The following is a 12,778-nucleotide window of genomic DNA, read 5'->3' as shown; positions in this document are numbered from 1 at the left end:
TGATTATGATAACATACTTAAATATTTGTAATCAGAGATATTTCCGATTTCATTTGACCAAATACATTTAAAATATCGTCGAAACAAATATTTTCATTTCCTGATTTTCCTTATCATCGTCATCATTATGTAGCAGTATGAATAATTTTGCAGATATTTATGCATTTTTGTTTGAATGTAGATGAACCTAGTCAGTTGGAAACAGATGCTGCACAAATTGTCCTTCAAACCGGATATCCTAGGAACACAGTCGCCGTGGCTATCGATGTTTTAATATGCAAAGGTAGATAGTAATGTCATGCACTTCTTTCATAAACAGATCTATTAGTCTTTTACAGTACATTGATTTATTGTAAATTATCCGTGTTCACTATGCAATTCTTTAAATAAAAGTAATGTTACAATAGAACTGTTTGCACTTAATTATCACTACAGAAACTTATATTGTGATTTGGTTTAGCAAGCTGAACATTAAACTACATCTATAATTAAGTCATTTTGAAATTTTGAAGCATCATAGTTAAATATTAGCGGTCAAGGATAAAAGCTAAATTAAGTTAGAACAAAAAAAAACTTATTTACGTTTGTAGATTTATTGGACGGTCACATCATAATGTTCTGTCTATTCTAACGTGTGTCATTTGTGTAAAGTCTCCATGTGTCGCCTCTTATATTTTCCTCTGGTCATCATCATTGATAAACAATGTTTGCCAAAAGTAATGGCTAAACGTAATATATACATAAGTTGAATTGTTTTAGTTGTATAGTTATTAAGGTTCTAATAAGTTTGTTATTGAAATGTAACTAAACTGCATTCACTTAATTGTGCTGCTAATTGTTTCTAAATATGAGTTATGAACAATAGTCTTTGTTTGTCAGGCAAAAGGAAGTATACAGCTCAGGACATCATGGGTGTCATATTAGAAAAGGAGGAGAGAGGAGACGATTTGCCAACAGATGGCAATTCACAATCAACTCAAATTCCATTCCAGGGCTTTAGATCCACACCATCCGTTAACGAAGGTATTATGATACAAAAATATCACAATGTCTAGGAATAAATATGCAGGTAGTGTTGTCAAAAAATGTTTTTAACTGAAATACAATCTAAATATTATGACACTAATTGATGGACACCTGTAAAACGTAGAAAGTATGTCCACTAATTAAAAATGTGTATGTCCACTAATTAAAAATATCAATGTTTCTTGCTTATTTTACATAATGTCCTATTTGTTTTCTATAATGTCCTATTTGTTTTACATAATGTCCTATTTGTTTTACATAATGTCCTATTTGTTTTTTATAATGTCCGACTGTTCTTTTGATGTTGTTTTGAACTCATTTCTATGGGTTACTATTTCGGATATAAGTGTGACATTTGAACATGATATTACATACCCAAAATTACGTCGTTGCTGTTTTTTTCAGACATAGAGAGAATTATAAAAGAGAACGAATCTCTGAAAACAGTCGTCACATGTATCAAGTGCAAAGCTCAAGCAAGAAACACCCTATTCCTACCCTGCACACATCACTGTCTTTGTCATCTTTGCGCTGAAAAGTGCTCATTGTGTCCAGTATGTTACAAGATCATAAAGCAAAAGATAAAAACTTTTATGATATAAGGTCCTGGCTACAGACTTTGACGTGAAGCTATTTAATATTATTCATATAATAGTAACAAAGCCACAGGTCATCATACTATAGACGGTTTGACTATATTATTTCATGATTTCGGTCTGCGTCCATCTACAACGAAAACTCCTTCTGATGTTTAAAACAATGTTATTTGAAAATTATTTAAAAAAGACTTGGAATCTATATATCTACTGATTAAAATATTTTATTAGGTCTTTGTTCCTTTACCCTCAATTTTACTAACAATAAATATATAATTTTAAGGAAGGTCAAATGTCATCTGAAGTGAATTTCTGTCCTTTTTTAAATAATCATAGTAGGAGAAATGTTAGATAACTTCAAATTTGATATTTTAACGGAGCTAATATTAGTTCTGCGTGAAGTTAATAAATTATCTTTACATGCGTAGTCATTTCGCAAAGATGGAGGCTCATGGGTGCACGGCTAGGTATGTACAGGTTACAGATTGTGTCTGCAAAATAGTGTTTGTAATCAGCGCTTGACATGATATTTTCATGATGGAGATAAAACCAACCAGATTGTATAATATATGACAGAAATATAGAGCTGAAAATAAAGGGGGAGCAAATGGACAAGCATGTGAGGGTCATGATGTTATTATGTCCCCTTCACAAACTTCTGTAAAGCAATCTGTGAGAAAGAAGTGAACCTGACACCTCTGATCACACAGATCGAACAAAATGGATTCAGTCAATTCAGGTCTTGATATGCTTACCCAGAAGTTCGATAAAAGTGGTCTCTAAAGATCATATCGACTCTAAATAACCAGAAGCATCAATACAGGATGATAGTAGGAACTAGATGTCAGTAACAAAAGAAGTGATAAACAGCATAAGAGTTGAAATCGTCGCCACAAAAAAAGAAGAACTTCAGTAATCGAACTCCTCGAGAAAGAGTCACAAGCTGTCAACTTTACTGGACTTCGAACTAGTAATAAGTTGAATGACAATTTGAATGAGATATAACAATATACCTGAATGGATTCCATCAAAATCGAGTGTTTACAACGCCGAGACAAACGAAACAATACAGACATTTGTGTTAAAAAGTAGTAAATCTACTGGATAATAAACTCAGGATGGTACATTTTGCGATAATGTCAACGTACCTGTTATTTATAAATTCATTTTGAGGATGAAGAAACTAAACGTTCTGAGGAAAAGGACCATGTTGAGGTGACCACCGATCGTCATAAAGGACGATCTCATAAAGCAAACCACAGGCTTTCTTGATAAGTTAAAAGACGCTAGATTGCGTTGGAGAAGCGTGCATATATAACTAACCTTTTTGCAAAACTCACACATGGTAGAAAACGCAGAATTATAAAAATTGACGAAATGTCGAAATATTTGGTTCGAATTATAATAAGATGTCAAATATGAAAGGTTTACTGTGGAAGATAGTTTGACTTGAATTGGACTGGCCTTATGGTTTACTTTTTTCCCACTAAAACGTTAGGTTTTGCTTACAATTAAGTACATTGAGAGGGGAATGACCTATAGTTGCAGTCGTGATAAAGGACATTCCGAAGCTGGCTACGTTATAATTAGCATCAGTCGGGATCTCAAACTCTTCAAGAAAAACATATATGTTTTAAAATACCCTCAGAGATATATACCAGAATAGGGACCCGGACGTTCTGAAATTACAATGCTGGTAGACTTTTTCATGAGTTTTTGGACAGACATAGGAAGATAGTGATTCATTATAACTCCCTATTCGACTCCGTCATTAGAAAATGAATACATACCTTTTCCATTTTGATGCAATTATGTATATTTATATTGTGTGTATGTTTGACTTTGTCAATGATTGTCCATTGTAAGGGTCTTTTGTAAACAACAAATTGCAAAGCTAACATTTTCCTTGATTGTAGATTGTACTTTAGGATCCTGTAAATATGCTCACATGGCCTTTTGACCTTAGAAAATTATAGAAGCCATACCTGCTTTCTGTCTTGTTTTTAAGTTATAAATCAATTATTTAATGATATCTGAGTTTAAGGTCTATACATATAATGTTTTGAACAGATTTTTTACGAATTTGATGTGAAAATTGCCAACATTTTGGTCATATTATTGTATCTAAGGATTTTATATAAGTTTGAAACAAACAGAATTATTTTATTCCTACTTGAATTTCGGTTATGTTCAGATATATTTGAGGGTAATCATTATTTAAAAATTATTTATTGGCATTACAAAGTGTTCATTGACATTGTGGACTAAATCATTACCATTGTGAATTCTTTTAAGGACATTATTATTATAGCATTGTGATACATCAAGACTGATGGCACATCAGCTCATCCAAAACAATTTTTATGTCAGCACATCCGATACTGGAATTCATTCGAAACACTAACTTTTGGACCTGCGATAAAACTTTTTGGATTGTTTAGGATTAAATTAACAAATAGTATAAGCGTCTTTAATTTTCATTTCACATTCGATGAAAATATCCTATGTTGAACTGTACTAATCTTGATGGTTTTGCTTTTTCTGTTATTTAGTTTAAGATCATAGAATTGTAACAATTCATATAATGAACATTTGACGACAGCACCAGGCGGTTGTTCAATGTTAACATTTTTGTTGTTAAGTTGTTTGTAAGTCGTTTGGAAGTCAGAAGTGGGTTGGTATTATCATTACACTGATTAGAAGAGTCACCAGTTTCATGCGTTCCAATATTAAAGTAGTATTATTAAGTTACATTCATTATGCAGATACGTCAGTACTTTCTGTCAAGAAGAAAACAGAAGTGAGTCATGATAAACCTGCTTTATAAATGTTTATAAAATTCAATAGCTTTCAACTATTTTTAAATACATTCTTTCCTTGACTCCTGTATATGATATATGTTTTTTTTTCCGGTTTTTTATCATAAATCTTGAACCAGTTTGAATAGTAAAATAAAATAGTACTCAATTACTGATGTTTTTATAAAATGTTGCAGTAAACCAAGAACGAAGTGTGGTAAATAAATTGCTCACATATTCTTTCTGGGCCACTTCCTCGGGAGGTAATATGTAAAAGTCTGAACTCTAATTAGTACCCGTCATTATGCTTTATTTTTATTACATATAATTTTCACGTATCACTATGTCAGAATATGATTTTTTCCAACACCAGAGCTACAAACTAGCCTTAAGTATGCAGACATGAAATCTTTCATCAAACTATGTTTGTTTGATTTGGAAATATTAAACCTATGCTTTAGCATAGAATAAAACGATGGATTTTGACCAATTGTATCATATTCCAACTTTTTATTTAATCACCTGATTTCATGCCTGTTTGAAGAGGCGAACTATGTGTGTCCCTCTTCTCTTGTATACCTGATACCATAAAGATAACATGCGAATGAATATATATATATATATATATATATATATATATATATATATATATATATATATATATATATATATACATAACCCTTCAAATACTGATATGATACTTTGCAACTGTTGATATGTTATTTTTAATACTAGAATATCTGTATGCAGCATGTAATCTCATGTTGTAAATATAAGTAATACCATATTGTTATTAAATGTTAGATACACCATTAAGTTACCAATGATGTAACTTTGAGTTTGGTTGCACACGTCTATTTAAAGGAATTCATGTAGAGCTATCTGGATCGAAGGAGTGAGAGTGACCAAAGATTTCCGTAATTTAGAAAATAGAAACTGTATAAGTAAAATAATGCCACCTCTTGTTAAAATCAATGAATTTTTAACAGACGGTCAGCAGGAAAATTTGGATATAGCAAAACTATTTTATATGAATTTATAAAACAAGCGTGAAGTTGGGCCTGTCGATCATGAAATGCAACTTAATTACCCAAACATTGCTAATTGAATTACAAAAACATTCCTTAAATGGCTATATAAACGCTGCCAAGGTTCTAAACATATATGCCAGATGAGAATAGACCCAGACCTTATGGATTTACTTTATGGTTTTATCAATTTTTTTTAAAGATATTGGAGAATTTTCTAGTGAGGAATATTCATTTTATATGCGAAATTAGAAATTACTATGTGTATACCAAAACGTGACAAGCCTAAGCAGTACATTTCAAACTGGAGACTCAATCTGAATGTATTATACAAAGCTAATTCTACAAGTATTGCAAGTATGGTTAAAACTGTGCTTTCCACAATTATTGATAAGGATCAAACTGGGTTTCTAAAAGGACAATACAGTGGAAAGAACATAAGAATCTTATATGATTTTATGATTTACAGCAAATATCACAGTAATCGTATACTACTTCTTTGACTGAGTTTTATAAAAGCATTTGACTCAGTTGTTTGGCCATTTATACGTAAAATTATGCATCGTTTTATTCATTAAAAAGGAACAACGATAAATTCGATACCTTTTTATCGAAGCATGAAATCTTGAGTAATCATTAATGACTTGAATTGTCTTAGTATCAAAAGAAGGTTTAGATAGGTCGATTCACTCTCAACAAATATATTTATTCTCTGTGCAAAGATTTTAGATGATATAAAACAAACTGAGGGAATAAATAATATAACCTATTTCTTTCTCAGTATGATAAAGAAATATCAATACCTCTTTTGGTTTCAGAACATTTACACTTTAGTCTTTAATATTAATATTCAAAATTGTTTTTCTGTCTTGTATAAATAGGAAAACACAAAGGCAATTTTGGTTGAAAGTTGAACAAGTAGCAACAATAAAAACAATAAATACTGTCCAGAATATAAATTTAATTGGAGCTTGCACTGCGTTTGATGTTGTAGTACTTGGAAATAATTAAAATTCCTTATCATTGATCTCAAATTCGAGAAAATTAAAAACCTGTAAATTCAATGGAATAATAGTCTTTAACTCCATTTGGAAGGATAATTTTGATATTAAAAATTTCTATTTCAAAAATTGAACATATATTACACAGAAAAGTATTTTACTTTCAAAATGTCTTTCACTTTGTGGAATAGAATATTAGCAGTACTAAATGTTTAATCTTACGTAATCTTAAGTAATCTGATTATCAACTGAATGGAAACAATATAAAATCTTGTGTAACTGTTGGCAAAGAAGTTTATACTTGGTTTCATAACTATAGAGGATGTAGACAAAAAGATACCCTTTCACCTTATTTGATTTTGTTATGTGCATATATGCTGTCATTAATGACTAGAAAAAAGAAAGGATGGAAATTAATTTCTAATATTGCGGTATGCTGACGATACTGCATTTTTCCTGGAAGGAAATCTCACATTAATCCTCTTTGGACTTAAATACAGAGAAAAGAATAGTAATACGGATAGGAAGCATGGAAAACAGGAATCGACGTATATAGTGTAATTTATGTTGTCTAGACCAATCCTTCACAATATTTAAGCAATATTAATTCTACGTTCCATTAAAAATTTTAAATCATATTGTAAATATAATAAAAATGAAAATATTACTTATTTGTTGATAATTCTTAAGACTAATGAGAAAAAACTTTTTGTTATAAAAATCTTATTTATCAAAATTAAATCACATGGTTTACCAAATCGTACAAAACTGTTTAGAAATAAAATAAATCAGAGTACTTGTAGAAAGGGCTATGTTGACAAGACAAAAAAAAATAATGAATATAAGTAACGAAGAAGGAAAGCTTGCAACGACTGAACTTTAAAACTTTAATATGTTTAATTCAAATATCCTCGGTTAGAAGAATACTTAAAAGCAGTTTGAACACGGAGTAAACTAATTGTCCACTGTTTTGAAGAGATTTAATAAGTTTTGTATAAATTATATAGAAAGGAATATAGAAGATGTTGACAATAAAATTTGGAAAGATGTTTTTTATTAAATTACATGTACTCAAATAAGTTATTTCAAAGTCTTTCTCAAGATTTTCTTGCTGAGCGCCTTTAATGTATAATGAAAATATTCATTCCAGATGACCTGTATATTTAAGTGAAGAAAATAGTTTGAAAACGTATAATTATGAACGATACTGTAATGGAGAATTCCGTTCATTGCAAAATTAAATGTAATATCAAATGCTAGGACAAACGATTTTCAAAATGCAAGGGTCATTAATTCCTTGGAATTATATATGAATAGAGTAAATATTAAATCCTGAGAAAGAAACTTTATTATTATATTGGATTGAAAACATATTGTACCGCTCATAAAAGCCAAGAAATATTGCACAAATATTTATAGTATCTTGGTGAAAGACACATATTAGACATTCAAGCACTAACTAAATGGAAAATACATCTACATCTATCAATTTCATTTGTTTGGACAGACCATTTTGTCACAGCCTATAAAAAACAGAAGATTTCTTATATAATGTAGTTCAGTATAAATTTCTGCACATAATTCTAGCAACTAACGCGTTTTTAAGAAACAATGGAATATCAAATAATAATAATAATAATAATAATAATAATAATAAATGTTGTGTTTGCATAGATTGACCTGAAACGTTAAATCATCTCTTTAGTGACTGTGCTAAGAAAAACTCTTGGAAATACGTAAAATTTTATTCTTGCTTTTTAACTTAAAGAAAATAATTGTTGGCTTGCTAGAAGCAGTCAATATAATTAATTTTATAATATTGTTTTCTGCAAGATACATACACAGTGAGTTCCATGAAGGTAAACCTCCATCTAAACCTTTATTTAGAAACTTTCGAAACAGAAACTACATTTACTACATTTATGAGAAATAATTAGCCAAAAGAATCAATATATTGGTCTGCTATAGAACTGAATGACAGGCACATATCAATATACTAGTATAGCATAGTAATATTTCAAGCTGCTGCTTGATATATATATATATATATATATATATATATATATATATATATATATATATATATATATATATATATATATATATATAAAGTCAAAAATTTAATAAATATCTACCGAGTACACGGCGATCCTAATGATCGGGTACTCATGTACCTGATAGAAGGGAAACTGTATTAAAATGTGTACGAACCTGAACTGCTTTGTTGTAGATTGACGCTGGCACGAACGGCATACAAAATTGTATTTTTACTTTCCGCACAATATATATTGTATTATCTCTAACCTTCGATGTAGTACAATTATTTTATTATACATAATGCAGTTTCTCAACATTGCAATACATCTCAAAACCCTATCGATTACAAACAACTCTCTTTGTCTCTTTTTGTTTCGTTGTGCCTGACTGTCTGTCTGTCTCTGTCTGTCTGTCGTCTCTCTCTCTCTCTCTCTCTCTCTCTCTCTCTCTCTATATATATATATATATATATATATATATATATATATATATATATATATATATATATATATATATAACATATGCACATGTGTCCTCCATACGACTTTGTTTTATCAATTCTTTATTTTAAATTGATTCAACTGCTTATTGACTGATTAAACATATTTAATTTTGTGTGTATCTCAATTGATGATTGATAAACGTTACATGTGGAAAGAATTTTATTTGTGTTATTTGTCTTTCTAACTGTCCTTCTTTCATTCCTTCTTATTCCTATATTTTGATTAGTATTAAGACACGCCCTGCTACATTTATATGTTATGGGATTTTAGTACGAAGTCTTTTGAAGGTTATACATGTCGCTTTTAAATGCAAAAATGTAATATGTAAGATCCTCATTAATAGTAATATACGAGACTGATGCCATTGTCAACCTAGATCTAACTCTTTACCATTTCTAATTTGCTAAAAAGATCCTACACCACCAAGATATTTCTTTCCACAAATTTCAACAAATTGTTCCTATATGGTGCTCAACAATTTTCTTTTTTTATATACCCTCCACCATTTTTAATTACGCTCAAAACGCCTCGTTCACACATATGACCCTCCAGGGCTTCAATTATATTTTATTTTTTCCTCTGCCATTCCTATTGTATAAGAAAAAAATCTACGCCACCCGCCCTTTTGCAAAAACCACTAAAACACCATTATTCATCTCCGAACGAGTACATGTCTAAGCGCTTCATTGTTTAGCGGATGATTTGCGGGTAGACGCGAATCCACATCTAGTGTTTTACCTTTTAATAATAATAATCCTTTCTCCAATTATGGACAGTGGCATATCTTTCAATCATATGCAAATAGTTATCCAGGTTATCTTTATCGTCCTCTGACGTGGGAAACTTTTGGGCTTTCAGCTTGCTTGAGCTACAATCTTGTTCAACTTCCATTAATGCGGAACCAATGCCAAATATGTATATCATGCTTTCAAAATTAGTAGGGCACAAATATATTTCAAAGTTAGATCACACCAAATGTATATGGGCAGGTATCCATTGCTGATAATGCTCGTGTGTCAACGGCATTCGCGATCCCTAAAGGTCTTTGCAAATTCCGAGTCAAGCAATTCTGTTTGGTCAACGCCTGTGCGTCATGAGTTCATCTTATGGGCTAAATGTTGAATGGCATGGAAAACATAGATAGCTTTGTTGACGATGTTTTTGTACACACGAATACCTGGGAGAGCATATAAAAGTGTTAATCGACATGTTCGACCAAGCTAATCTCACAGTTAGACCCACCACGTGTAGTATAGCATAATCTAACGTGGAATGCATAGGCCATCTAGCAAGCAGATCGGGGCAGTTAAAACAACACCACCCTGACAAAACTGAGGCGATCAGAGATATTCCTAGACAAGAAACCAAGAAACGTATTTAATCATTCATTGGGTTGATTGGATTGTAAAGGCATAAAAGCTATAGCGAGTCCATTGACAGACTTAACATGGAAAGGGCAAGTCCAATAAATTTTCTTTGGGTGAATGCATGGGTGAATGTTCTTAAGTGAATGTTGCTCAGTGCATCAATCCTAAAATTGCCACAGCTGAATAAATCGTTCGTATTGAGAACTGACGTGCCCGACAGAAGATTAGGAGCAATGTTGCTACATGAACAAAAGGGGGTAAAGTTACTCACTGCATGTGCTGCTAGGAAATTGCTGCATCGAGAGCAAGACTGCTCCGTGGTCGAAATGGAGTGTTTGGCACTGGTGTAGGGAATAGGAAATTTCACGCATACCTTTTCAGAAGGGAATTTGTCTTTGCAACTGGCCATCAGCCCAACGTATATCTGAATAAAGCGAAAGCCGCCGATGGTAGATTGACTTTACATCCATATCATTTCAGATCGATGTTATTCGAAGGTCGGAAAATGTAGGACCGATTTCTTGAGTATAGTGTGATTTGTAGTTCTTTCTATGATGTAATTCTAGTATTGATTTGTTCACATTTCCATATTTTCTTAATGGGGCAGTATTCTGAAAAAAAACATTGTGTACTTTTTGTTTATACATTATACTTGAAAAAAATATGCTCTGGTTTCGGTACCGTGTACAGTGTTACCCTATGATGGTTTATTTTTGTCTTTAGTTATTTCACAATACTGAGTTCGATTATCCCAATGCTGCACGAACAAAGTGCTTGCAGTGAGAAAACCGATTACCTTATACTCTCTGATCGTGGATTTCACTATAACTGGGTACGTAGAGAGTCAGGTCAGAGTTTTGTCGGGAAGATGTCCCTTTTACAGGAGCAATTATCAGCTCTGTAGCTGAGTTTGGATGGCGTTTCGTGTAAACCAAATGCTGCTGTGGATGTGGATGTTGGCTCGGAAGACGCAATTGACTTTCGTGCAGTGAAGGACCAAACCTTCGGGACAATATAGTATGCAGCGACTAAGGGGGCTTTTGAGAGATCTTTAGATCGACTGGGAGTGGCGAAGGATCATGTTTGGTGACTCCTTGGCCATTCCACGAGAGCTATGGAACTGGAAATACTTCGTGGTCGTCAACTGGACGCCACGAGTTACATATATTCTGTTGCTAAATAACTATTCAATATCACTATGTGAGTGAAATATTGTGGATGAAACATTATTCATATCTTTGTAAAAATGCTATACTTTGCTTACTCTTGGTGACATAAGCATACCTTATTTATCGTTGTGTAATTCATATACTATTATCACCCTTCATGATAGATGAAACAGTGTTCATTTTAGTATTTAAATTCTAAACATTGATCATTGATGGTGAGATATCCATATATCAATCATATTTGTTAATACGTTCCCTATATTGATTACTGCTTGATTACTCGTTTTAGTTAAATGTTATGATTATTTCCAGTTAGGAACGATATCTTTTCCTAATATCAGTTATTTAACTCGGTGAGCATTGAATCCGTTGGTGATCTTTATGCGGACTTGTTTAGTGTCATATTCATTCATTAAGTTATATTATAAATAACCATCTGAATGACAATAATGCGTGCAATGTCTTCGCTAAAATCTAATCCCACCCTGGCTTTATCCTGCTACATTGATGAACTCACTTTCCTGTGGATTCCTGTCAATGCACTTTGAATTCCATACAGGGATCTGAAAACTGATGTGCATTCTCCCCATTAGGTGGGATATCTGTTAACACTTCTGAAGAGGTTTTGTTTTTCTTTTCTTTTGGTACACAAGTGGAGATATTTACATCCTATAATGATTTAGTTCACCATGAGTACGATGTGTACTCCTTTTGAGGAAGTACAATACTTTGTAGACTCACCTTGCCAAAGACGGAAAACGAAATTAATTTATGGAAATTGTATCTTCGGTGATAATAAGTGTCAGAGGTGCCTCGAACGATGCCTCGTTTTTCATCCAATAAGCAACAACAAAACAAGTGACTTATCTGCATAGGAGTATATTTCCGTATTCACACAAAACTGTTTAACATGGTGATATTACTGCTTATTCCCTTTTCTAAATATACAGCCCGAGGATACAACATTTGCTAATTCAAAGGAAATATTTACCTAAAAATAACTAACACGACTCGGGTATCAGAATGAAAGAGCAAGAAAGATGTTGATTCATAAACGCATATCCCCTCGCCAAAAGGCATACATTTCATGTAAGCGACAATATACAAACTGATACAGACAGAAATAACAGTCTGTCAAGTCTGAAAGTAAGGTCATAGAGACTGACTTTAATTGAGTTACCTTTGTTAAGATGAATCAAGCGTGAATATTAAGTCACGTTTACCATGTTTGAACAGTTATCTTCTTTGAGATG

General features: G+C 32.1%; 1 protein-coding gene across 2 annotated transcripts in view; it reads left to right on the top strand.

Annotated features, from left to right (window-relative positions):
- The window catches only part of LOC149786877 (uncharacterized), a 37,757-nt gene extending 28,611 nt beyond the window's left edge, over window positions 1-9,146 (top strand). For both annotated transcript variants that reach the window (XM_089977388.1, XM_089977389.1), the window contains 3 exons: window positions 182-283; window positions 880-1,023; window positions 1,432-9,146. In XM_089977388.1, coding sequence (XP_089833514.1) covers window positions 182-283; window positions 880-1,023; window positions 1,432-1,628 — 443 coding nt within the window. In that variant the 3' untranslated portion in view covers window positions 1,629-9,146. The remainder of the gene's footprint in view (window positions 1-181; window positions 284-879; window positions 1,024-1,431) is intronic.
- Window positions 9,147-12,778: the final 3,632 nt, after the last annotated feature.

Source organism: Sinohyriopsis cumingii, chromosome 12 (assembly GCF_028554795.1).
Source record: "Sinohyriopsis cumingii isolate HCF-2022 chromosome 12, ASM2855479v2, whole genome shotgun sequence".
Classification (NCBI taxonomy): domain Eukaryota; kingdom Metazoa; phylum Mollusca; class Bivalvia; order Unionida; family Unionidae; genus Sinohyriopsis; species Sinohyriopsis cumingii.
This window is presented reverse-complemented; position numbering and strand designations above follow the sequence as displayed.